The sequence below is a fragment of the Mesoplodon bidens genome, assembly GCF_964165515.1.
Source record: "Mesoplodon bidens genome assembly, chromosome: 8".
NCBI classification, from domain to species: Eukaryota; Metazoa; Chordata; class Mammalia; order Artiodactyla; family Ziphiidae; genus Mesoplodon; species Mesoplodon bidens.
The window spans coordinates 14,647,762-14,673,860 of record NC_138165.1 but is presented as its reverse complement, the minus strand read 5'-3'; the positions used below and the strand labels follow the sequence as shown (position 1 = coordinate 14,673,860).

The 26,099-nt window shown below is 38.9% G+C and overlaps 2 protein-coding genes and 1 pseudogene across 5 annotated transcripts in view; 2 read left to right on the top strand and 1 right to left on the bottom strand.

Annotated features, from left to right (window-relative positions):
- The window catches only part of CYFIP1 (cytoplasmic FMR1 interacting protein 1), a 92,295-nt gene extending 88,296 nt beyond the window's left edge, over positions 1–3,999 (top strand). For all 3 annotated transcript variants that reach the window (XM_081243214.1, XM_081243212.1, XM_081243213.1), the window contains exons 29-31: positions 430–668; positions 1,067–1,214; positions 3,183–3,999. In XM_081243214.1, coding sequence (XP_081099340.1) covers positions 430–668; positions 1,067–1,214; positions 3,183–3,347 — 552 coding nt within the window. In that variant the 3' untranslated portion in view covers positions 3,348–3,999. The remainder of the gene's footprint in view (positions 1–429; positions 669–1,066; positions 1,215–3,182) is intronic.
- Positions 4,000–4,478: 479 nt separating this feature from the next.
- Positions 4,479–25,092, bottom strand: NIPA2 (NIPA magnesium transporter 2). Its single transcript, XM_081242615.1, has 6 exons — positions 24,980–25,092; positions 20,235–20,465; positions 18,775–18,831; positions 11,364–11,454; positions 10,027–10,187; positions 4,479–6,641 (listed from the first exon to the last, which is right to left on the bottom strand). Exons 2-6 carry the CDS (start codon positions 20,371–20,373, stop codon positions 6,007–6,009), a joined length of 1,083 nt encoding a protein of 360 aa, XP_081098741.1. The 5' UTR covers positions 20,374–20,465; positions 24,980–25,092; the 3' UTR covers positions 4,479–6,006.
- LOC308621791 (DNA-directed RNA polymerases I, II, and III subunit RPABC4-like) lies at positions 24,987–25,607 on the top strand (annotated as a pseudogene). The gene has a single exon. The product of its transcript is annotated as a DNA-directed RNA polymerases I, II, and III subunit RPABC4-like (transcript).
- The last annotated feature ends 492 nt before the right edge of the window (positions 25,608–26,099 follow it).

Sequence of the window (26,099 nt, the reverse complement as noted above, 5' to 3'; positions counted from 1 at the left end):
CCAGCTACATCAGAGTCTCTCAGCCTTGGCACTGTCGCCATTTTGGACGAGATAATTCTGTGTTGTGGGGGCCATCCTATGAATTGTAGGACATTTAGCAGGATCCCTGGCCTCTACCCACTAGATGCCACTAGACCCACCCCAAGCTGTGACAACCAAAAATGTCTCCACACATCACCAGATGTCCTCTGGAGACAAATCAGTCCCCGTTAAGAACAGCTGTACTCGACAGTTCTCAACTCTGAAATACGTTTAGTGTGGTAAGACATACGGGTAATAGCTGACGTATTTATTTTGTTGGTGCTTATTTCTAAAAACCCTCTTCTGCAAGCTGGGATAGTTTCCAGTGAGTCAGAAACAAAACTGGAGTACTTTAGTTTCAGCACTCCAGCCTCCTGCCATGCCCGTGACATTTTGTCCTTCCTACAGCAAATTGCAATAGCAAGAGAGGGGGACTTGCTGACCAAGGAGCGCCTCTGCTGTGGCCTGTCTATGTTTGAAGTCATCCTGACTCGGATCCGGACCTTTCTGGATGACCCCATCTGGCGTGGGCCCCTGCCCAGCAATGGGGTCATGCACGTGGACGACTGTGTCGAGTTTCACAGACTGTGGAGCGCCATGCAGTTTGTCTACTGCATTCCTGTGGGAACACACGAGTTTACAGTCGAGTAAGCGCGTGTGCTCGGGGCGGGGTGGGAGAGAGAACCTGGCGCCGAGCTAACACAGGGGACCACCTTCCTCTGGAAACGGACCCCCGAATTGCTGAGCTGCTATAAAGCTGCTCAAGTGGGGGCTCTTGCCTGAGGCCCAGCAAGTGCCTCAGGGCTGGGCTTCTGGAGTTCTCTGAACTCATGGAAACTTGTGCAAGTCAGGTGTACATTTTGCTAGATAGGAGGGCCGCAACTTCATGAACTCCTTCTTCATGGAGGAGCCACAGTTTGCCAGAGGAAGCCCAAAGAGGTGTTTACCAGGGACACACCTCTGCTCAGCATTCCAGGCGGGGCACGCAGGTGGTTTGGTCACTGGAATCTGATCACTCATCCTACCTACTGCTTCTTGTCCCCAGGCAGTGTTTTGGCGACGGGCTCCACTGGGCTGGCTGTATGATCATTGTGCTTCTTGGGCAACAGCGGCGCTTTGCTGTGCTGGATTTTTGCTACCATCTACTCAAAGTCCAAAAACATGATGGCAAAGATGAAATTATCAAAAACGTGGTACGTGGAAGTTTCACAAAAAAAGATACTTTCTAGTTATTGTAAGTCGTTTTTCTGGGAATGTTTCTCATGCCAGGACAGCTGAAACTTTCTTTTCACTCCCCAAATGAATCTAAATAGAATTAGTAAGTAAAGGAGTCTGGTACTGAAATACTAATGGTTTCATTTTCCTTCTATTTTCAAGGTATGTAGACCTACTTCAAATTATAGAGCCTTGTAAGATCTGCATTTTCAGATTATTGGCATACCCTTCAAGTCTTCGGGCGCCCTTCATGTAGTTAAAGTGTGTTTGGGGCTTTTTAAAAGATCTTTTTGTGTTTTATGTATTCTTTGTAATTGAATTCCAGAAAATACTCTGCCATTATCTTTTCAAATATTTTAGTTTTTCTTCCATTTTGGGACTTCAGTTATATATGTGTCAGACGGACTTATCTGGTCTCCACTTAATATCTCACAGTTTTCTAGGTCAGAAGTCGGGTACAGCACAGTTCAGCTGGGTCCTCCATTTACAGTTTCACAAGGCCACTATCAGTGTGTCTGTAGGGCTGTGCTCCCTTCTGGAGCCTCTGGTCATGGATCTGCTTCCAGACTCATTCAGGTGGTTGGCTCAATTCAGTTCCTTACAGTTGGAGAACTGAGGTGTCCATTTCCTTTTCCTTGGCTCTCTGGGCTATACCCAGAGTACTGTCTTCATTTAACTAACTCACTTCAGCCCAGTCTGACCTGCTGTGGTTTTACTTTCAAGTCATTAGTTTATATTTAAAATGTTGATTTGTTTCTTCTTCAAATCTTGGTAGTAACTGATAATTTTATCTTCTTCATGGAATTTTTTCCAGTTTTTATTTTACACATTTCATGTATCTTATATTCTTTTTTAGTTCTAGTATCTGAGGCCTCGAGGGGTATCTAAAACTCTGAAATGTTCCACTGTGTTGGACTTTTTTTTTTCTTTTTGGCTGCATCAGGTCTTAGTTGCGGCACGCGGGATCTCTCATTGCGGCACGCAGGCTCTTCGTTGCGGCGCGCAGGTTTCTCTCTAGTTGGGGTACGCGGGTTTTCTCTCTCTAGTTGTGGCGCGCAGGGTCCAGAGCGCGTGGGCTCTGTAGTTTGAGGCATGCAGACTCTCTAGTTGAGGTGCGCGGGCTCTGTAGTTGTGGCGTGCAGGCTTAGTTACCCTGCGGCATGTGGGATCTTAGTTCCCTGACCAGGGATCAAACCAGTGTCCCCTGCATTGGAAGGCAGATTCTTTACCACTGGACCACCAGGGAAGTCCCTGTGTGTTGGATTTTATTTATTTGGCAGCTCTTGTTTGATAGGGTTTTCTCCTAGGATTTTCATTTACTGTTCATCTCCCAGAATTATTACCAACTTGGGACCACTTTAGCCTAATGAGAGGTCCAGGCTTCGTGGAGAGTCTCCAGGTGTAGTCCACCTTGCTTACTGCCCAGGCTGTCTCCTCATCCCACTGCTGCGGGTGGCATCTATCCCTGAGGAAGTCCTGGCTTCCTGGCTTTTGCTTTACTTCCTGCACAGACAGAAGCAGCAGTGCTTGTGGGTTTTTTTTGTCCGGTTCTATTATAGCATGAAGGTCTGTCAAAGCATCCTGTCCACAGTAACTGGAAATATTTAAAACGTGTTATTCCTAGTTTACTGGTCTTTCCCCATTGACCATATTATCTTCATCTTTACATTCCTGGCTTTTAGGAGGTGTCCTATAGGTTCTTAATACCTGTTTGTTGAATAAATAGGTCTGTAAGTTTCACAAATGAATCTACAGTTAGTAGCATGAAACCAACAGAGAAATGTTGCAAAATATATTCATCGGTCCAATAGTTACATTAATGAGATGGTACGTGTCAGTAGTTTGCTATAATTTTTCTGAGAAAATATGAAAATCCTGACATTTTGACACATGAATAAATGTAACTGTTATTAGTAAAACATCCTAATTTTAACTGTTGTATGTAGCCTTTGAAGAAGATGGTGGAGAGAATTCGCAAGTTCCAGATTCTAAATGATGAGATAATCACTATCTTGGACAAGTACTTGAAGTCGGGCGATGGAGAGAGCACGCCCGTGGAACACGTTCGCTGCTTTCAGCCGCCTATCCACCAGTCTCTGGCCAGCAGCTGAGGGCATGTGTGTCACCTGTTTTTTGAAGAGTCCCAGTACTGACTGCATTTAAGAACTACAAGGGCATGTTTTTCTTTCCATAAAATATTTAGATTTTTAGGAACTATTTTTCAGTATCTCTGTGCCTGTTAAAGGGGGTGTTTTCGATCTAAAAGCTTAATTTTATAAAATTGACTTATTTTTCTACACTAAAATTGTATATACTTTTGGTAATTGGAAAATCGGAGCATTTGGCTGCTGACGGTTGCCATCATGTCCTTACAAAATTATTTTCCATTTTTCTATGGAATGTTCCAACAGCTAGCTATGTTATGAAGTGCTGCTGAGTTCATCCATTTATCCTTTAACAAAGGATCCGGAAAACTTAGGGAAAGATTTGTGAACTTAAGCAAGAACCTTAATTACCAGCTAATTGTGATAAAACCCATTACCAATTAGAATTAAACTTAATGATTATTTAGCTTTTGTTTAGGGATTTTTCTGTTTTTTTTATGAAAACCTTTTCTAAGTCATTTGTTTCTTTCCCCTTTTCGTGTCAGTGTTTCAGAAAATAGTGAACTTGATTTCTCTGCTTCTGCTAAATCCAGTTGTGACAAAATCTAATTTGTGAGGTATGATTTAAAGGTTACAGAAATAAAACTAATGAAACCTGTTTGTGTTCCTCATTTACTGTGACCCTCCCTACACGAGCCCTGGCTTGGGCAGGGTACTTTCTCTCCTCACTCGAGTGCACAAACCAGGCCAGGAGTCTAGGTCACCTGCAGCCTTGGGAGAAGAGACAAGATCATGATAGTAAAACTTCCATATGGCTTTAAAAACGTTAACACCAAAAAGTCCAGGTGCATCATCCATATTATATATAGTCTGTGAACTATTCTGCTGTACTGTTTAACCTTGAGTTACATAAAACATAACTGTTCTTTACAAAGTTGCCTAAAATGTTGCTTTTGGTAATGTGAAATAATAACCCTGGGGCCAGCATTCTGCTGCAGATTAAGAGGTAGCAGCTGTGCTCACCCTGTAATGAAAGTACAGAATGTGATGAAAACTTAAGTTTAATGAGTAAATTTAAATAATTTACACTACTGAGTTTTACAAGACTTAATAACCAAATAAAAATTTCAAGTGCTGTAAGATGTTAAATAATTAAGAATTTATTACTAATAACCTGTGGATTCTCAGTGAGGGCACTATCACACCCAAGGGAGTGAAAATTGGTTTTTATCTATTGTATACAAAGCACAGATATAGAAACAGTACATAAACAAATATAGAGTTATATCTGTGGTGTTAAAATTACATGGAGAGAGGCAGTTAGTTAGAAAAAAATGTCTACAAAGGCTCCTTAGAGGGTCAATGATACAATACTGGGAAAATGGAATTTATTTCATGAAACTGGAAAACTGTCAGCTTTGCCCTGATAACGCCAGTGGACAGTGAGGCTCCTGTGGTGGCTACTTACTTACACAGTGGGCCAAGCTGTGTGACCTTGGGCAGGAGCAGCAGAATGGAAAAAGGCCCAACCCAGATATCGACGCAAATTAGCTGTCAGTATTTTTGAGGCCAATCAGTGACAGGTTTTGAAGCTGCATAGAATTAATTATAGTACTCTACCTTTTTTGCATATTTTTGCAGTTTTCTGTAAACTTTTTTTTATGGACATTTTTTTTAAAACCAAAATATATAGTGGTCCAAACAAAGCAAAGTAAAATATGTGGTACAAAGAAACCATATTTTATAAATATCCTGTTTATTCTGAGCATTCAGACTTAGAAAAGAACTCTGTTTCAATTTGTCTTTTTATTTCAATATGAGCTAAATTTAAGAAATTACCCTAGTCTTCTGACTTCATTTCCCAGAGTTGTTAGAAGAGCTAAATGACAATATAACTCCTTATGAAAATATATGGAAAAGTACAAGAGCTGATGTAAAAATGGTAATCAAGGTTCCAGGCATCAAGGGATTAGAGTAACTGAAGAATAAAACCAGCCAGGCTGTATGTAGTCCGACAAAGGGTACGCTGGTTTATTAACAAGGTGCCATCTAGGAAGGCCATCAGATGTTCACGGTGACAACTCACAGCCTGAGAAGTATTTCAATGTGGTGATTTCCTACCTTTTTGGTTTTCTGTTGTAAAAGAGTTTCCTTCATTTAATAACTTAGGAGTCTCTTAAATTAACATTTCAAAATTAAAATAATTCATCAAACGGGAGTCATTTTTATAGGTAAGGTAAATTACAGGATAATGTATGGAGTTAATTTTGTTTTTTTAAATCAAAACGCCTTAAAATGGTCAAGAATTGACAGAGTGGGCCTGACAAATATACATTTCAGACTTTCATCACCAATGGAAAAATAGAGCATTTTTATAGACTTAAAACTGTCATTAGTGCATTTAGATTTTGGTGAAGGAAAATTTAAAATACCTCTATAATAATACAGTGTTAAAAGAAAAGTGGCCATGTACTGAGGTCATTTTAGTGAGCTACCATCATTTAAATATAAGAAAAGTAATTTCTTGGTCCAGATTAGTGAAACCTTAAAAAAGATTGTCTCTAGAGAACACTATTTGAGAACAATGCTTTTTCAGACACATTCTGATACTCAAACTCACTTTATAACACAATTATAGATCAACCTTTTAATGACATCTTTCTTATTAAAAAGCTGTCAGATTTCCATTTCTTCGGGAGACGTTTTCAGCAGTGTGTTGTTCAATTCCACAGGTTAAGCTCTCTTCGTTATTATTAAGAACTTCATACATATTACAGAGACTGCCATTCATTGCTTTTTCGTCTTTCCGAAAAGACACGGGGAGACTTGCGAGACTAAAGCTGACGTCTTTAAAGGCATGCAACAAGAATATTCCCACAATGATTGTAAAGAAGCCACTCAGAGTGCCAATGACATCATCAACAGGCATGTCTTGCCACTCCTTAAAAAGAATAGCTGAGCAAGTTAAAACTGATGTTGTAAAGAAGACGTAATATATTGGAGTCACGACGGAGGTGTTGAATATGTCCAGGGCCCTGTTCAGGTAATTAATCTGTGTGCTCACACAGACTATGAGGCTCAGCAGCAGAATCCAGGCCAGGGGACGTCGCAGCACAGGCTTTCCAGCAAACAGCTCTTTGATAGCAATGCCCAGGCCCTTAACACAGGAGACTGAAAACGCTCCGATTACAGAGCAGATTGTGATATACACAAGAATGTTTGTCTGTCCATGGCGAGGTCCCACCACGAAGATTAATATCAAGGACACAATGACCACAAGTGTTGCAAAGACCACAAAACCTGGAGGAGGCAAAGTCAAATATTTAAGTCCTCAATAGGAAGGAGAAAGGAGTGGCCTTAACATAAAAATCAGCTTTCTTTTGCTGCCCCGGCAAAAGCACATTCATAAAAATTTAGTTAGAAGTACACACTGGAAGATTGAACTATGCTTCATATTCACAAATTATTATACATTTAACATTTTTAAAGTAGCATCTTAGGCCTCATAATTATACAGCTATCCCTTGATCAACATGGGATTGAGCTGCGTGGATCCAATTATATGTGGATTTTTTTTCTAATACATACTGCAGTACTACACAATCCGAGGGCTGAATCCGTGGATGCGGAACCTCAGGTGTGGAAGATGGACTGTAAGTAGGGTTTCTCGGGTGCTCCTAACCCTTGTGTTGTTAAAGGGTCAAACTTACAGAAAACGGCATCAGGCTGATTCACAGCTGTCTATCCTAGAATATTGTACTATTCCCACCCACTGGGGTGCTCTAACTCCAAAGACAGATACAATCAGAAACTAGTGGAGAGAAGTGAGATGACCTTGAATGCTCAACGATTTATAGATGCTAAACAACATTTGTCTAAAATGAGTAAACTTTAAAAATATTTAGGGACAACCACTGGGGTAAAAAACAAGTGAGTAAGAGAACATGAAAATAACTGTCAGGGTTCAGGTTGGATATGGAGAATTGAACCCAGCATGATAATAGTAATGATTGTGTAGCACCATGGGCCAGGCACTTGTCTCAGCAATTTGCACCGATTAACTCGTTAAACTCTGACAACTACCCTGCAGTACAGACGCTGTCATCTGCATTTGAAGATGAGGAAACAGACACAAGCGTCATTTAACCTTTTTATTCCTCTAATTCTGTCTAGAGGGAAACTTCAAATTAGACAAATTACCATCCTCCCCAAATCAATAAAAACTACCATTAATTTCCTCAGACAGACAAAGATGAAATACGAGAGGAATCGAAGCAGTCAAAATCTGGAGAGAAAGGAAGTACTCCAAGGTTGCACCAACACCTCTGCTTGTTCCCTCAGGGCAAACACCAAACCTAGAGCAGGAGTGAGGACAGGCCCGGAGGCTAGAGGAGAGCGGTAACCTGGGGCTTATGGATGTTTCAGCAGAGGAGGTTAAAAAAAAAAAAAAAAAAAAAAGTATTTTGGGCTAAGTAGCTGGGACACAATGGGCCAAGATTCCAGAAAGGAGGGAACTGAAGAGGTGCACGCGAATTTTCGGTGTGGTGTCTGTGGGCACAGAGCTGTACACGCCTAGTCAGAGGGGCCAAGTGGACAGCCTGGTGAGGAGGCCAAAGGACTAAGCAGAGAGGCCCGCCTTGTCTTGGGCTGCCGAGACAAGACACGGGCACCCACAGCTCGCCAAGCCGGAGAGTCCCAGCCTATCAGTTAGGAACCAGAAGGGCTCTGACCAAGAATAATGGAAAAAAACTAGCCCCAGCTTACAGGTGGAAGGTCATCTGCTTACTCTTGTCTGCCTACCCAAAGAAATTTAAATTCTCTCTGAAGGAAGAAAACATCACTTAGAGCCTTTACACTTTTAACACACTATGGCCAGCATTCAATTGAAACTGTCCAAAGACAAAACTAAATGACTGAAAAGAAAAAACAGACCATAGAAAGAGGCCCACAAATTAAATTAAAGTTTTCAGATAAAGACTTTAAAATACCTAGGACTCTCCAGGGACCTGATGCACCACACCATGCATGTGGCTGACAATACTGTACTGTACATCTGGAAACTGGTGGGAGGGTGAATTTGTTATGTGTTTTTTGCCACCAAAAAAAAAAAAAAAAAAGGAATCAAAGTACAAAGCCAAGCTCTTGGAATTAAAAACACATTAGCAGAACTAAAAACTCAAAAGAAGGGTTGGAAGATTTGAGGAAATCTCCCAAAAGACAGTAAAAAGGCAAAATGGGGAAAAAATATGTAAGAAAATTGATGGTCTAGTTCAGGAGGTCCAATCAACAAGAAGAATAAGAATAATTTCACAAAGAGAAGAGTATCAAAGAAGTAATTCAATTGCTTCTAGCGTAAGGCACGAATTTTTAAATTAAAAAAGATACATCAAGTACCTAACACAATGGATAAAAATTAACCCGCATCTAGGCACATTACTGGGAAATGTCAGACAATGAGGGCAAAGAGGACACCCCTACATGTTTCCAAAGATCAGTCTCATATAAAAGATAAAGAATCAGGAATTCCCAGGCGGTCCAGTGGTTAGGACTCCACGCTTTCACTGCCAAGGACCCAGGTTCAATCCCTGGTCAGGTAACCAAAAAAAAAAAAAAAAAAAAATCAATTGTGTTTGATTTCTCAGCAGCAATACTGGAAGTGAGAAGATAATGAGGTCATGGTAGATCAAAGACATCTTGCTATATGCAGGGTCTCAAAGAGTCTCTCTTCTGTGCCTCTCTTGTCTCCTACAAGAGTGGCTCCAGCAAAATGAGGACGCAAACCCAGGATTTGGGAGAAAAGAGATCCACGAGAAAACAGAAGTGAAAGGGATGCCCCAGGATGCTGGTGAAGGAACCCAGGATGTCGACTCTGCTGGCGGCCTCAAGACATCAGTCTAAATTGAGGCCAAACAAGGCTCTTAGAGAGAGAGTTCCATAAGAGATGACACTGCAGGAACACCAAATATGTCCGAAATTACTGAGAGTAGAATTAGATCACAGGGGAAGAATTTCAGGATGGACTGATAAATTTGTAGAAAACTAAGCAAATAAGATCATGATTAGTTCAGGAAAATCAGAAGTCACAAGAAAGGAAGGGAAAAGTAATCATAATGTACTATATGTCCAAGCTGAGAATAAAAGTTATGTAGTGACAATAATGTAAAACAAATCACTTAAACAAAACTAAATAGATACAACTGGTAATAGATATAATAATGCCTAAAGGCAAGGAAGTAGTAGCAATATAGCATGTTATTTAGAGCAGCAGCCCCAGACCCCTTTGGCACCAGGGGCTGGTTTTGTGGAAGACTGGTGGCGGGGCGGGTGGGGGGTGGGGGGTGGGGGGGGATGGTTCAGGCAGTAATGCGAGCAATGGGTGGAGGCAGGTGAAGCTTTGCTCGTTCGCTGCTCACCTCCTACTGTGCGGCCCGGTTCCTAACAGGCCTCAGCCCGGTACCAGTCCGCGGCCTGGGGGTTGCGGACCCGATTTAGAGATACCAAGTTAAAGAACAAAAGAAACAAGGGCTGAGGGGCTGCCAGGAGAAGAAAATGACTGCAATTTCCCTAATAAGCCTTGTAGGACAACTGGCCTCTTCATATGCATATAAAATTTTGATTCAATAAAAACTACACTGAAAAGTAAAATACAGTAAGACTAATAAAGCTTTTCTTTTTTTTTTTTTACCTGGATCTCCTAGCTTGTGAGACATTTCATTTAAAGTCTCAATCTCCTCTTCTTTTGGAGCATGAATAACCATAACTGTAGATCCCAGAATACTTAGCAAACATCCAATTTTTCCATGAAGGTTAAGTCTTTCATTTAGAAAGTATGAAGAAAGAATGGCACTAAAATGGGGAGAAAGTGGAGAATATTAAAATAATCAGCTACTTTTCTCATTTTTAAATATCAACACAACTCAGAATTTAAATTACTGAACTCAAACTAAAACACTGTGAGCTTATAAAAATTCTGGCTTTCAGCCAAAGTAAAGAAAATGCAAATTCAATCATAAAAGGAAAGTTTCTGGGAACCACCTGTTTCATCATACACTAAACCAGTATAGTTACCATCTTTCTACTGTAATGTGAAATTTATAATAAACAGAGCTAAGGTACAAATGTATATTCTATTTAAGAATCTATGTCCAAACCAATGCTTAACATTTGCTCAACTTTAATTTATCCCTACTGGTTGATGCATCCTTTGTATATTTTCATTTAATTCTATGTAATTTGCCTATTGAATTATCAAGTTTTAATAATTTATAACTAGTTTTATCAAAATCTTTAAAAAATATAAACCTATAAATATACTAATGGCATAATATACAAAAATTAAGGATAAAAGACATGTGCCATAATATATCTTTATTTATTATACATAATACATAACATCTTATATCTTTATAGATTATGTATAATATATAGTATCTTGAAAATTATATAATTTGCATACATTGATTTATATAAATACTATCTTTAAAAATAAAAATACCTATCAACCAACCAACTTTGGGAATAGTAGCCAAAATCCAGACTTTAATATGGGCTTAGCTGTTTGGGCTAATGATTAAAATAAGAGAAACAGGACAAGTCTTGGACTGCTCCTTCCAAACAAGGATCCTGGGCCAGTCTTCAACCATATGCCCCAATCAATGATTTTCTGTAGAAGGTACAGAAATCTATTCATCACCAACCACCACCTACCAAAGTATACATGTATCAAATGACAAATATTGTAACAAGTGCAACTTGGAATTTTAAAAAACTGAAATTAAAGTAGAACTAGTGCTGACTTTGAACATAAGCAAGACAAAGGATAAAAGCATCTCCTCCCACAACTTGATAGCTTGCCTCTGCACAGAGGGTAACATTTCAAAAGCAAATTACTACGCAGCATAAAAAGTTCTCCACGTTGCTTAAACGTAAATTATGCTCACCATGTGTGGTTAGATGGTACTGAAAACTTCACAGGCTGAAACCCTAGCTGTATTTTCTACATGGGATGAGTAGGGTCCTTACCTCACTAGGACACTGAGTGCCCCTAACGGAGTCACTAGGGTGGCTGGTGCAAAGGCATACGCAGCGAAGTTGGCCACCTCGCCAGCTCCCACTTGGAGACAGACAACAAGAGAAAACTCTCAGATAGGCACATATCTAGTCAAAACGGAAATGCCTGCATTTTATTTACATTTATTTTTTAACATACTATTTCAATCGTATCTAGTAATTTCTGTATTTTCTCCCATCTATTCATAAGGGTTCTCCTGTAAATTAGCAACATTAGAATAGAGTTCAAACCCATTAGAAACAATACAAATCTATAATTTCAATGGAAGACATCTAATTTATGTTTATATAGGTGTTTTTTAAATTAAAAATTTTGACATTTACATCCTATGACAACAAACACAAATCAGCTAAAACTGATATGGAAGCACTTCTCCCAAGTCTTTTTCACTAGCTCTTTTCTTTTTTAAAACCCAACTCGTACATTCAAAAGGTATTCTTAGGTTCCTACTATGTGCCAGGTGCTGTTCTAGCATCAGGAAATACAGCAGGGAGCAAAATAAAGATACCGCCCTCTGAAGACTTATGTTTTAGTGAGGGAAAACAGACAAAACACGTACGTCAAGTATTTAAGTGTGCTATGAAGAAAACAAAGCAAGGGAAAGGAATGGAGAGCTGGTGACAGGGAGGACATGGTGCCAGGCCAAGGTGCTCTGATAGGTAAATTTGACCAGTCTGATATGGAGTGAGGGATTTACCAGCAGCTATGGGTATGGGGGAGGGGGAGAGACATCCCCAGCAGGGAGAAGAGCAAGTACAGAACTTTGACTCAAGACACTGTCTGGCGTGTCTGAACAGCACGGAAGCCAGGGTGGCTCCAGCACAGCGAGCCAGGGGGAGAGAAGCCAGGGAGAGTCTCACAATGGATTTTAGCTGAGCTGAAAAGCCACGGGGGAATTTTAGCAGGAGAAGGACATGTGATCTCATAAAACGATCACTCTTGGCTACTATTTTCAACATGGTGATGCCAAATATCCTTTGTCTCTCACTCTCCCCAACATTTAGTATTGTCAGATTTTAAAGTTTGCTAATCTGTTAATGGGAAATGGGATTATTTTATTATGCTTTCAATTTGCATTTTCCCTTTTCATGTTTATTGGCCAAGTGAAATCTTTTAGTGAAGTAGCTGTTCAAGGTTTCCCCCTGTCTATTAAGCTATTTGTTTTCTCTTATTGATTCTAGGTAATTCTTTATATATTTTGAACACTAATCTTTTGTGGGTTAAAAGCATTTTTTTTTATACCATGACCGGCTTTTTTTATTCTCTTAAACTCTTTTAATTAAAAAGGTTCTTGGGGGCTTCCCTGGTGGCACAGTGATTAAGAATCCACCTGCCAATGCAGGGGACACGGGTTCAAGCCCTGGTCTGAGAAGATCCCACATGCCGTGGAGCAACTAAGCCCGTGCGCCACAACTACTGAGCCTGCGCTCTAGAGCCCATGTGCCACAACTACTGAAGCCCACGCGCCTAGAGCCCATGCTCCGCAGCAAGAGAAGCCACCACGATGAGAAGCCTGCGCACTGCAACAAAAAGTAGCCCCCACTCACCGCATCCAGAGAAAAGCCCGCACACAGCAACAAAAACCCAACACAGCCAAAAAATAAAATAATAAAATAAATTTGTTTTTAAAAAAGAAAAGAAAAAAGATCTTGGGGCTTCCCTGGTGGCGCAGTGGTTAAGAATCCGCCTACCAATGCAGGGGACACGAGTTCAAAGCCCTGGTCCAGGAAGATTCCCCATGCCATGGAGCAACTAAGCCTGTGCACCCTGACTACTGAGCTCGTGCGCCCCAACTACTGAGCCCACGTGCCACAACTACTGAAGCCCATTCGCCTAGAGCCTGTGCTCCGCAAGAGAAGCCACCGCAACAAGAAGCCTGTGCACCACAATGAAGAGTAGCCCCCGCTCGCTGCAACTAGAGAAAGCCTGCGCGCAGCAACGAAGACCCAACGCAGCCAAAAATAAATAAATAAATTTATTTTTTTTAGAAGTTCTTAATTTCAATGTCAAATTTTAAAATATCTTCCTTTATGGTTAGTGCTTCATACAACTTGTACAAGAAATCTGTCTCAAAATTCTTTATCCTCTAAATTCTTTAGTGTTCTGCTTTCACGTTTAAGCTTATAAACCACCTGGAGTTGATCTTTATACAGAGTGAAGTATTTTCTTTTCCAGATGGATTGTTACAGCAATATTTACTGAAAAGTACATTTCCCTATTTCAATACCACCTCTGTCATAAATATACTGCCCATGGACCTATTCTATTGGCTCATGTATCTATCTCGTTATAATACCATCCTGACTTAATTAGTGTAACTTCATTAAGTCTTGATATCCAATAGAACAAGTCCTTTCACCTTTTCTTTTTTTTTTTTTTTTTTTTTTTTCCGGTACGCGGGCCTCTCATTGTTGTGGCCTCTTCCGTTGCGAAGCACAGGCTCTGGACACGCAGGCCCAGTGGCCATGGCTCACGGGTCCAGCCGCTCCGCGGCATGTGGGATCCTCCCAGACCAGGGCACGAACCCGTGTCCCCTGCATTGGCAGGCGGACTCTCAACCACTGCGCCACCAGGGAAGCCCCACCTTTTCTTCTTAAAGAGTATCTTTGCTTTTCTTAGACTTCTGTATTTCCACACAAAATTTAAAATCAATTATGATGTACCACCTAACAACCTAGTTTCAAATGGAATAGCATTAAATCCATATATCAGCATGGAGAGAAACGACAATTTTACAATTACAACTATTATAGTGATTAATCTTTCAATCCATGAAAATGACATATCCCTCTACTATTCGTCTCAGTAATGTTTTCATTTTCTCTGTGGGAATCTTTACCATCTTTTGTTTATACATGTTTAGATTTATAACTAATTCCTGTTTCTTAAAATGATATGCAGATGGTAACATTTTAACATTTCATTTTCTAGTTGTTTGTTGCTGATATATAGAAATACAGCTAAGTTTTGTATACTAACTTTGTATCCAACAACCTTGCTAAATTTTAATTTTATAACTCATCTGTATGTTCTTTGGAATTTTTATACCCACAATCATATAAGCAAATAACAACAGTTTATATGTTCCTTTCTAATCCTATTTTCTCCCCTTGACTTTCTGCATTGGCTAGAAATTCCAGTAAAATATTGAAAAAGTGATTAGAGGTTATATGCTTGTTCCCAGTTCCTAAAAGTTAAGTCTCCAATATTTCCCCATTTTTGTGTTTACTGGGCAATTGTTGGTTTTGGCTTTTTTTTGTCTTAGAAATCCTATATCATATTAAGGAAGTTCACTTAAATTATTAATTTGAAGTGGTTTCTTTATAGTCATGAATAGCTGAATTTTACTGAATAATTTTTCTCCTTCAATTTAACATGGTAAATTACAGTGATTGGTTTTCCAATATTATGCCAACTTTGCATCAACGGAATAAATCTAACTTGTTCATGCTGTACCATTTTGTTTGCAATTTTTACATATATGTTCGTGAATGAGACTAGACTTTATTTTTCCTTTTTTATCCTGTCCTAATCAGCTTTTGGCATTAGAATTATGCTAGCTTTTTTAAGAAGAGTGAAGGAATATATACTCCTTTTTCTATTATTAGGAAATTTCTCAAGACTACAATTATTTCTTCTTTAAATGACTGAAGAATTTACCAATGAAACCATCTGGGCCCAAGGTTTAGTATATGCAAAGGTTTTTTTTTGGCTGCGTTTGGTCTTAGTTGTGGCACGCGGGATCTTTCGTTGAAGTGCGTGGGCTTTCTCTCTAGTTGTGACGTGCAGGTTTTCTCTCTAGCTGTGGCATGTGGATTCTATAGTCGTGGCACGCAGGCTCTCTAGTTGAGGCGTACAGGCTCAGTAGTTGAGGTGCACAGGCTTAGTTGCCCTGTGGCATGTGGGATCTTAGTTCCCTGGCCAGGGATCAAACCCGCATCCCCTGCTTTGGAAGGCGGATTCTTTACCACTGGACCACCAGGGAAATCCCATACGCATAGGTTTTAAAATTATAGATTCAGCTGTGTTAAGTTAGAGGAGTATTCCAGTTTCCTATTTCCTCATGAGCGTTGATAAATTTTATTTTTCAAGATATTTTGTCTACGTTTTTTTATCGACTGGAATAAATTTTTCATAACATCCTGTTAATACCTATAAAACCCTAATTACATCACCTAGCTATTCTACCTTCTCCTTTTCTCAATCAGTTTCAAGGTTTACCAAGTTCATTATTCTGATCATAGAACCAAATGTTTGCTTTAATGCCCTGTTTTCTATTTAAATAATTTCGGCTTTTCTCTTTACTTCCTTCTACATTTTGGGGTTTATTCTGCCATTCTTTTTCTATTTTCCTGAACTAGATGCCTCACCTTTCTTATTTTCAATTATATTTATTTGAAACCATAAATTTTACTCTAATTACTTCAGTTATATTCCACAAGGTATGATATTCTGTACTTTGTATCCACATATTGAAGTATTTTCTAAATTAAACATATTTTAAAAATATTTTCTAATTTCCATTCTGACTTCTTTGAACCATGGGTTACATAAAGCCTATTTCTAAGTTTCCACACGTGTTTTTCACGATATCTTTTTGTTACTATTTCTAATATAATGATCTGTGAAAAGACTTCATCAAATCCTTTGAAAAATTTAAGACTGGCTTTATGGTCCTGCAAACAGTCCATCTGCATCAATATTCCATATGCACTTCAAAAGAATGTAGATCTTAAGTTGCTGAGTTCAGTGACTTAAGTGTGTTAAATCTGCTGTTCAAATTCTCTCTCACCTTAAGGATTTTACTCTGCTTTCCCCATCAGCTGCTCAGAGTGTTACGTTAAAATCTCACTGTATGATTTTGGATTTGTCTATTTCTCCTTGCTATTCTGTCAACTGCTGCTTTGTATACAAGGTCATATTATTAAATAAAAGTTAGAACTGTTAAACTTCCTGAGTTGAACCCTTTGTCTTAAGAAATAATCCTCTGTTTCTAGTATTGTTTTTTGCTTTGAATTATATTTTTTTCTAATATCAACAACAGAAATCTCAACTTTTTTCAGGCATGTTTTCCCATCCTTCTCTTTCAGCCATTCTGTATCTCATGTTTTACAGTGCACCTTGTAAAAGGCATGTAGTTGTTTTTGTTTGTTATTTGTTTTTATAATTCCAGTAGAATAATCTTTGCCTTTTAACTGGGGCATTTCGTGTACAGTAGTTATTGATATATCTGGTTTTAAATATACCACCCATTTTAAAAGATTTTCTTTTCAAAAGTTTAAAGATTAATAATGCAACACTTCAAATATTCAGAAAAACAGAATAAACTATAAATGACAGCTATATATCCACCACCCAGACTCCCCAAGTGGCATCACCTAAATGACCCTTATTAGTCCAGTTCACAAGTTCTCTTTCAGCTGCCTGCTCTGGAGTCTGCAATTACCTCTAGGGCCGAAGTATCTCCAGCTTATCCTGAGCTCTATGCTTTTCCCTGATCTAGGCTAGCTAATTCTTCACTAACATGTTAGCTCTTTAATGCTTTTAAGAGGATGCTTTTTCATATCCTGTCCAGACTTTTAACTTATTTTCAGCAAATCTTATTAGTTTTATCTTCAAAACACATCCAGAATTCTACCACTCCTCACCATACTCACTGCTACTGCTCTGGGTCCATGCCATCACAACCTCTCACCTAGTTATTTCAATAGCTTCTTACCTGGTTTCTCTGCTTTCGCACCTATGCAGTCTGTGCCTCAACACAGCAGCCTGAGAGTTCCTAGTAAAACCTGAGTCCGATCAGGTTACCTCTTCACCCAAGCCTCCAATGACTCCCCATCAAACATAAAAGTCAAAGTCCTTTCTATAACCTACAAAGCCCCACATGATCTAGGCCCTTATTACTTCTCTAAACTTACCCCTACTGCTTCCCTGCACATCCACTCCCTTACTATTCTTGCCTCTTTAATGTTTCCTGAGGTTTCAGTAATCCACTACTGTATAACAAAGCACCCCCAACACTGGCAGCTTAAAAAAACAAAAGCCATGTTTTCTGTCGGTCAAGACTTAACAGTTTCTCATAGTTTCTGTTGATCAGTAGGTACTCCTCACTCAGGGTTCTTCAAGAGGTTGCGGTCAAGATACAATCTGCAACCTGTACCTTGCTACAATCTGGAGGACCCAGTTCCAAGATAACTTCAGTAACTGGGTATAGCCTGGGGACCTCTCCTCAGGCTGCCTGACTGCCCTCCAGCAGAGTAGCTGGCTTCAGAATGACCAACACGATTATCAAGGCAAAGCTTAACGCCTCTGATGACTCAGTCACATCATCAATTCCGTTGTATTCTTTGATCACACCAGGACAGCACTAATTCAGTGTGAGAGGGGATCATACAAAGGTGTGACCACCAGGGGATGAGAATCTTTGTGGGCTACCTTGGAGTCTGCCTACCACACTTTAAAAGGCCAGGTATGGTCCTTCCTCGTGGCCTTCATGTTTATTACTTCCTCCTGCTTAAAATGTTCTTCTCCCAAATATCCATATGGCCAGCTTCCTCAATTCCTTTATGTCTTTTACTCACATATTATCTTTTCAGGGAGGGCTGCCCTGGCCCCCTAACTAAAATGTACACCTATGCACCCTTCACTTTATTACATCCCTTCCCTACTTTACTCCTAATACACATTTTATCTTGTTTATTTTGTTGTCCATGTAGAATGTAAAGTCTCATGTGGTTCAGAATTTGTTTGTGTATTCTGTTTGCTGTATCTCCAGCACCTAAAACACCTGGCATACAAAAAATGATCAAGAAATATTTGCTGAATGAATAGTCCAATCAGTCTCTCTGTTATTTCAACTGCCCTTAAACTTAGAAAAAAGTTTACATAATTTAATCTTGAATACTTTGAAGGCTTAGTGTCTTAAGGATCACTTTTCCCATGTACCCTTTAAAAGGCAATCATCAAAATAAGCATGGACAGTCTTCTCAAATGCATATCTCGTTTCCAATTTAGAATGAAAATTAATGGAGGGACAGTAAGTAAAAACAGGATGTGTTCTATGATCTTTCACTTTCAAAATTACCTTCTTAAACTGAGCATAATTTTAAAAAATACATATATATATATATATATCAGACATGTTTTAATCAAGAAAAAGTCTTCTCATTCAAATTAAATAAGCTATTAAACTGCGAAATGACTTTTACAGGCTTAAATTTTACATATTTTGTGTTTTGTTCATTTACAAAAACAGAATTTATTTAAAGTTTTAAAACTGCTGGTAATATGAGGCTGTAATAGTATATGTAAATATTTCAATATACAGCTATAATATTTTCTTGAAATGTCCTCTATACATACTTGATAGCAGTCCAGCCCACCACAACCATTCTTTAAGATATGCATGGCCACCTTGACCTGTGAATGAAAACATATTTCACCTCTTTGGAAGAGTACCAGACTTTAATAAATTTATGACAACTATTAGTAATGACAGATTTTAAAATATCATTTGCTAATTGTTACTACATTGAATAAAGGTTTCATCATGATTACATACGGGATTTCTTAGATAATATTTTTATGATTATCTTAGAAAAGGGGATGCGAGGATCATGTGAATGTGAGTGACGTATATTCAATTCATACTTCATTCTTTTGTTTTGTGAACTCAGGTTCAATAAATAAAGAAACTGAACCAATAAGAAGTAGCCCAACTTCAAATGAATTAGATAGTGGACAAGCCACTTAGGTGTGGGTTAGCCCCACTTATGACATAGTGACCTTGGAGAAAGGGGTCCTATATTGACCAGACATCAAAAGACTGAGCACTGCTCACAGTGTGGGGCTTCCAGGATGCTCATCCTGCCTTTCTACTTGACTTTCCTCCAGTCTAAACTAATAAGATCCGAAAGCAAGCAGTACTTAAGCCATTGTTCAAAAGAAAAAGCCAAAGCCAATGAAGCCCTTGACAAGTGTATCCACATGGACAATGAGAGTACTTGCCTTAGGAATGAGGATACACTTGTTCAAGCAGCATATGCCAATACTTTCTCCTCTCTGCACTAAATCTAACAGACGCCATTGTTTTAAGAGAGTTTAATTAGGTTTGGCCATAGAGATGGCACAGCAAAGAAGAAGGTAGTATTTTTTACTGCCAAAGCAGGTTTTCCTATGAGGTCAGAACTGGGGCAGAGGCTGATTGACAGAACATGACAAGAATGCAAAATAATTCTGGGAGCTGTCATGATGCACTAGATGAAGTCGGGGGGGGGGGTTCAATCACACTGGGCATCCCCCAGGGTCTCGTGACTCGTCAGTAATTTCTGGGGATCAACCTACACCACCCATCAGAATTTCACGCAACTGAGTACACTTCAACCTTAGGAAGCCCTCTCTTTCCTTCCTGCCAATTGGAGATCATCAGAAAAAATGTCTAAGGAAAAGTCAAACTTTTACTATTATAGACAAAAGATCCTAGCCTTCAACAGGATTCTGATTCTATCCACATACCCTCATTTCCTTCTCTGTAGTCATATCAAAGTGTAAAGGAAAGGCTGGATGCTAACTGGGCATTGGTCCCTACTCCCACTTTGAAAATAACTGCAGGAGTGAGTAGTTAACTTATTTTGACATCTTCTTACTTTTTATTTTTCTCATGACAAAAATGATTCTCTATAAACATGTACAACTCTTGCACAGTTCAAAGTTTTAAATACAGTCACTAGGAATGAAGATATGGTCTTCTACAGTCAAAGAACCCAAGTGCTTAAGCACACACTGATATCATTTCCAAGTCACGTAGGGCATAGATGACCTACCTGCTCTCGTGGAGCCTTTCCTGGCAAGGCGCAGGAGGCCTTTTTTTTTCAAAATGAAACTCCCTCCAATGAAAATGCTGGAGCTCATAGCCAATCCCAGACCAATATAAAAGTCATATTTTCCACGGCCCTGGCTCATTTCGTTTGTTACTTTAAAAGTTCCTGTGAATCACATTGATCAAGAACAGAGAAACTGCTGGTGCTGGAGGCAGGATGATACAGTCTTCAAATCTAAATGATGCAAAAGAAAATGAGATTTTTCACAGAATGACAGGATGCATGACCATATACAATTCAAAATTTTACTCTTTCTCTTTTCATAAAATAGTAACATTTCTACTGGTACTATTAATAACATCAATATATTTACCATTTGTATTTAGCGCTAATCTAATTTTATTTCTTCCAATTATGGCGAAAGATGGGATCTTGATATAAAACCATACTTAAAAATTGAACTCATAGGGACTTCCCTAGCGGTCCAGTGGTTAAGACTCCAAACTTCCACTGCAGGGGGAGAGGGTTTGATCCCTGGTTGGGGAATTAAGATCCCACATGCCATGCAGCGTGACCAAAAAAAAAAAAAAACCAAAAACTGAACTAATAGAAACAGAGAGAGCTCCCAGAGTTAGGGGTTAGGGCGTAGGAGCGAAGGTGGTCAAAAGGTACAACCTTCCAGTTACAAGATAAATAAGTCATGGGGATGTAATGTACAGCACGGTAACAGTTAATAATACCGTATTGTATATTCGAACGTGGCTAAGACAGTAGATCTTAAAAGTTCTCATCACAAGAAAAAAAATGTGTAACTCTTGTGTGGTAATGAATGTTAACTAAACTTAATGTGGTAATCATTTTGTAATATACACATTATGTGGTACACCTTAAACTAATACAGTGTTACATATCAGCTATAACAATAAAACTGGGGAAAAAATTAAATATAAAACTACATTTAAATTGATTTTATAAACTCTGGTTTCATATTTTTTAAATGTTTCCAGTCTTAGCTGGATAGTCCATAGTAACAAAACTTTGCTGATAAGACAAAACCTTCTAGGACTTCCCTGCCAGTCCAGTGGTTATGACTCTGTGCTCCCACTGCAGGGGGTACAGGTTCAATCCCTGGTCAGGGAACTAAGATCCTGCATGCAGCACAGTGCAGCCAAAAGTAAGTTAGTTAGTTAGTTAGTTAGTTAAATAAATAAATAAATAAATAAATAAATATTTTAAAAGTTAGTTTCACCAAAAAAGAAAAAGAAAGAAAAAAACTTCTACAGAATGAAAATCAGGCATAAAAATATACAAATCTAGTCTACAAATACATTTACCCATTTCACAAATGTGTCCTTTTTGAATAATCTATACAGAGAAACAAAAAATTTTCTCACTCGTATATTTTCTTCTTAGAAATCTATGTAGACATAAGCATTTGGTAATTTATTTCTTATTTAGCCTATTTGGGGGTGTGTAAGGAGAAGGCAGATGTCACATTATTTTGTGAGCAGAGGATGATGATTCTAAGAGACAGATGTTTGCCAGGGTGTATGTGTAGTACTGGTGGACTTTTTAGAGAACATGAGGGCCATGGCACCTAGAGGACTCGAGTCACATGGCCAGAAAGGATGCAGTGGCATACCAAAGACTGCAATTTTTTTTCAAAATAGCCAAAACTCAGAACTCTGCTGACAAACAAACTAAAGAAAAGTGTAGAAAGTGGAGGTAAAAACATTTCCTCAGCTGCAAGATTTATGATTGGTTATAACTAACTGCTAGTCCAATTTCCTGGTATGTCCTGAGATTTTTAGTCCCACAATTTAACAACTGAATCCCAGAACTAATCTGCAACTCAGTCAGGATCCTTAGTCATTAACCCTCACTAACTAGCCAAATTTTTCCATTCTTCAGGTTGTGGGACTCAGGCTTTTAATAAAAGGAACTTAACTTCCTATCTACCTAGCCCCTCAATTACCTTATCCATCCACTCAAACAGTTTTTACTGAACATATGCTATGTGCACTAAGCATTATGATAAGCTCTCTGGATAAAATGGTAATAGCTTTTAGACTTCAATGGGGAGAGAGACAAGCGACAGATTATAACAGGAGGTTGGGGGATAAGAGAAATAATTGAGGGAGATTAAGAGGTACAAACTTTCAGTTACAAAATAAATGAATCACTGGGATGAAGTGTACAGTATGGGGAATATAGTCAGTAACAATGTAATATCTTTGCATGGTGATAGACGGTAACTAGGCTTATTATGGTGATCATTTCTGTAACATATAGAAATATCAAATCACTATGTTGTACCCTCAGAACTAACATAGTGTTACAGGTTAATTATACCTCAAAACAAACAAACAAAACTTTAGACACTAAACTTCCAGGTATGAAAAAACATCTTAAAAACGGTACTTACTGTAATTGAATACCAAAGATTTGACAATATACTTAAACACAAAGGAATGAAGCTCTCTGCAAATATGCTATAGTTTTTCAAATCTGGTGGCTTAGTTTGAATCAATTCCTTTACTTCTACTTCTTATCAATAAGTAAAAGTACAAAAATGAAAGATAAATTTCAGATCTATAATTAAACTGCTCTATCACCAAAAGAAAAAAAAATTATAACAAAAGTGCGTGCTTACAGGTTCCCACCACACCCTAAAAAACTGGTTTATCCACATTTATGCCCCAGTCACCCTCAGCAGAATGCCAGCTCCTGGGCTCCTGCACAAGAGTCACCTTTTTTTATCCTGCGTACTCAGCTATCTGGCAGTCTCAAAGTATGTCTCAATACATGTTTGGAATCATATAATTGGTCCTAAAAATTAAAGTTGGCTATTCATGAGTGGTCATTAGTAGACAGAAAACCACTGCATCACTCATATCAGCATCCTAAAATGTAACCACTATTTTATAGACTATAAACTGAAGAACTGTAAAAAGTTGTCAAAGTATACTGGGAAGTCATAGGACCACATACAAGTGAACATGCAAAGATAATAGTAATAGCGGCTGGAAAATGGGAGTCAAGAAACCTGGCTACCAAACACTTCAGCCCACTTGGCAGGCATATCCTTCTCATGAACAAGAGTCACCTGACTTCAATGGACCCTCCTCCTTTAACCGTAACGTTCATGGAACAATGTTCGTAATTATCATACAAGTTCTACTGAGGAAGCAACTACTTAAATCTTCAAAAATCTCCCTTTTGAAGGTCTGAACAGAACAAGCCAAATTATAGTCTGAATGTTCTGGAATCAATAAGATGGAACTTTGTTATCTGCAAGGATGATACCCAGAAACAAATCAGGTTTATCTGTAATTCCAATCCCAGTACAATGATAGCCTCACAAATACAAATTCAGACTTTAATTATATAAACCTGACCTTCAAATACCAAATGTGTAACTACTAATTTACTAATATTTACTAACACTTAATGTTAAATTTCACTAAATGCAAGTTACATACATATGGTGTAAGGTCTAAAATTAAGACCCAACATATTGTGCTGCCTTGACACCTGGTAAAACTGGGATGACCTGACCACAAATTCCTGCCCTCCCCCACTCTGCTTTCATGGCTAGGTCCCGAAGCCTAACAACTCTATTTATCACGGGGACCAGGCACATTTCCTGCTTATCCTTGAGTAGTGGGCTTCATTGCCTTGACAGACTGCAGAATTATTAAAACAAGCCAATCACATCCTCCTGCAGGAGCCAAGGGGCCCCAAGGGGCCCCTCAACCTCCTGCACTACAAAGCCTGCCTCCACAGTCCCTGGTTCTTTCTCTGCAGCCCCCGTGTGGCCCTGCGTGGTATGCGGTGTCCTCCTCCTCGATGAGTAAAAGTGACTAATAAACTGCTCTCACATGCCCAGTGTCAAGTGTCACAGGGAGGGAATCCGCACCCTACCCCCAACCAACAAAGTGAAGACGAGGTGATTAAACCAATACCGTATAATGGAATCTTACTCATTTTATCCAAAGATCACCAAACGTTCACTATTCTTAACTTTGCTATGTCTACATATAAATTTTCTCCACTTGTTACATAAAGTTGCATGATGCTATTTAAAATCTTTTTCCCTTTTTTTTTTTTATTGTTATTGGCTTATTGTGGAAGATTTCAAACACACAAAAGTAGAGAGAAGGCCTTTTTTGACCAGTTGGGTCAATCATTTATTATGCGTGTGGCTTTGGAGAGCTGTACGCCTCGTGCCCACTTCATTTCCCAACACAGGATCATGGCTCCCCTGAGACAAGTCACCAGCGCCCAGCCACACTACAGCCCTCCCAGCCTCCTTTCCACTCCTCAGAGGCTGCTCTGCACTCCAGGCCAGGTCACACTTCAAGCTATGCTACAAAGACTTCTCCGGTAGCTACAGCCCACAGGCATTTTCTCTCCTTGGCACTCACTTTATTCACAGACAGCTTCATAAAATTTCTTTCTTAATTACTGTCCTACGTTCAAAGATAAATTCTAAGTTTCTTAAAGACAATGACTGGTTCTTTGTGGTGGTTCCTCCACAAAAGGCACTCATTTATAGTGGCAAATACGATTTATAAGCTTTTCTAGAATTAAGGTTATCTGTTGTGCTTGTTCGTTCACTTACTGAACTACAATGATGTTATGTGGGTGGGGAAGGGTGCCAAGTAACATAAAAGTTACATGCCATCAAGTTACAGAGCAGCCTTCAGCCACTAAACTAAGTAAATGAATCATTTCATTTCACTTACAGTTTGAAAACAGGACGTCCGTGGACACAGTGGCAAGTCGGAGTCTGCTTGGAAGTGCAGAGAAGTTCCTCCGCACTACGTGGGGACAAAAACGGACACCCAGAAGGACGTTCAACCCCCAAAGCAGCAGCCAATGATATATACCTGTGAAGAATGTCACACAGAAAATGAAATAAAATTACGGGATCCAGTCTGAGGCAGAGAACGTGGATACAGAATAATGTACAAGAAAAGGACTAAAAGATGGGTGGTTTTTGATGCTCGGTGAAACATGAAATTCTGAGGACTATCTTCATTTGTATTTGGATTTGCTGTTAATGTTGTTGTATAGCTTTTGATTAGTGTACTTTATGAATACAACTATATATACATAACTTCATTTTAAAAACCATATTGCATTTAGAGATCTATTAATAGTTTATATAAAGATATTACTTTTTGTTCAATTAAAAAAAAAAAAGGAAAGAAAATAGGACATCAGTGTGAATGTCCTGAAAGGAACAGTTGCTTCACTATTCGCCAACCTGGTAATGTTCTATTCCTACTCTGTGTAACTGAAGGTCAATCATAGCCAGGAGAGCCTGAAACAGAGATTATTTTTTATTTCTTAAGGATTAGCTATGAAGCAGGGCCAGGTTTAAAGACAGCTAAAAAAGAAAACTTGCTAAGTTTCACTTCATCTAGGTCCCCAAACCAGATATGACGAGCTCCAGGTGGTAACCTGCCCATGTTACCTCTTTAAGGGACTCAGGTAGAAGGTCCCACTCCCCTACCCCTGGCTGTTACTGTTTATTTATATGTGGCCATCTGTTCAAGAAACATACACTGAGTAGCTACGATGTGCCAGGCATTGCAGTCATAAAGATGACCAGAAGTTCCTGGCCTTAAGAATTCCACAGCTAAGGGAGAATTCTGAAAATAAACTATTCAAATTTTAAACACACTCAGACTCTTAGAATTTTCAGCTTGTTCTTTCTAAACTTTAACACACTTACTTATACTGTTAACTTCCATTAAATGCAATTGTGTCAAAAATGAAATTAATATAGCTCAAAGAAAATAATTATGAAATTGGTCTACCTCCTAAAACGTGGAGAACACATAATTTAAGGAACAGGAA

Bases quoted from the DNA above. Each gene is read 5' to 3' on its own strand.
- NIPA2 (XM_081242615.1), bottom strand. From the start codon at position 20,373: ATGAGCCAGGGCCGTGGAAAATATGACTTTTATATTGGTCTGGGATTG. The intron at 10,188-11,363 runs GTAAGGACCCTA...TCCCCATTTTAG, and splicing joins GCACTCAGTGTCCTAGTGAG to TGCCATTCTTTCTTCATACT. The intron at 6,642-10,026 runs GTAAAAAAAAAA...TGCCTCCTCCAG, and splicing joins TCACAAGCTAGGAGATCCAG to GTTTTGTGGTCTTTGCAACA.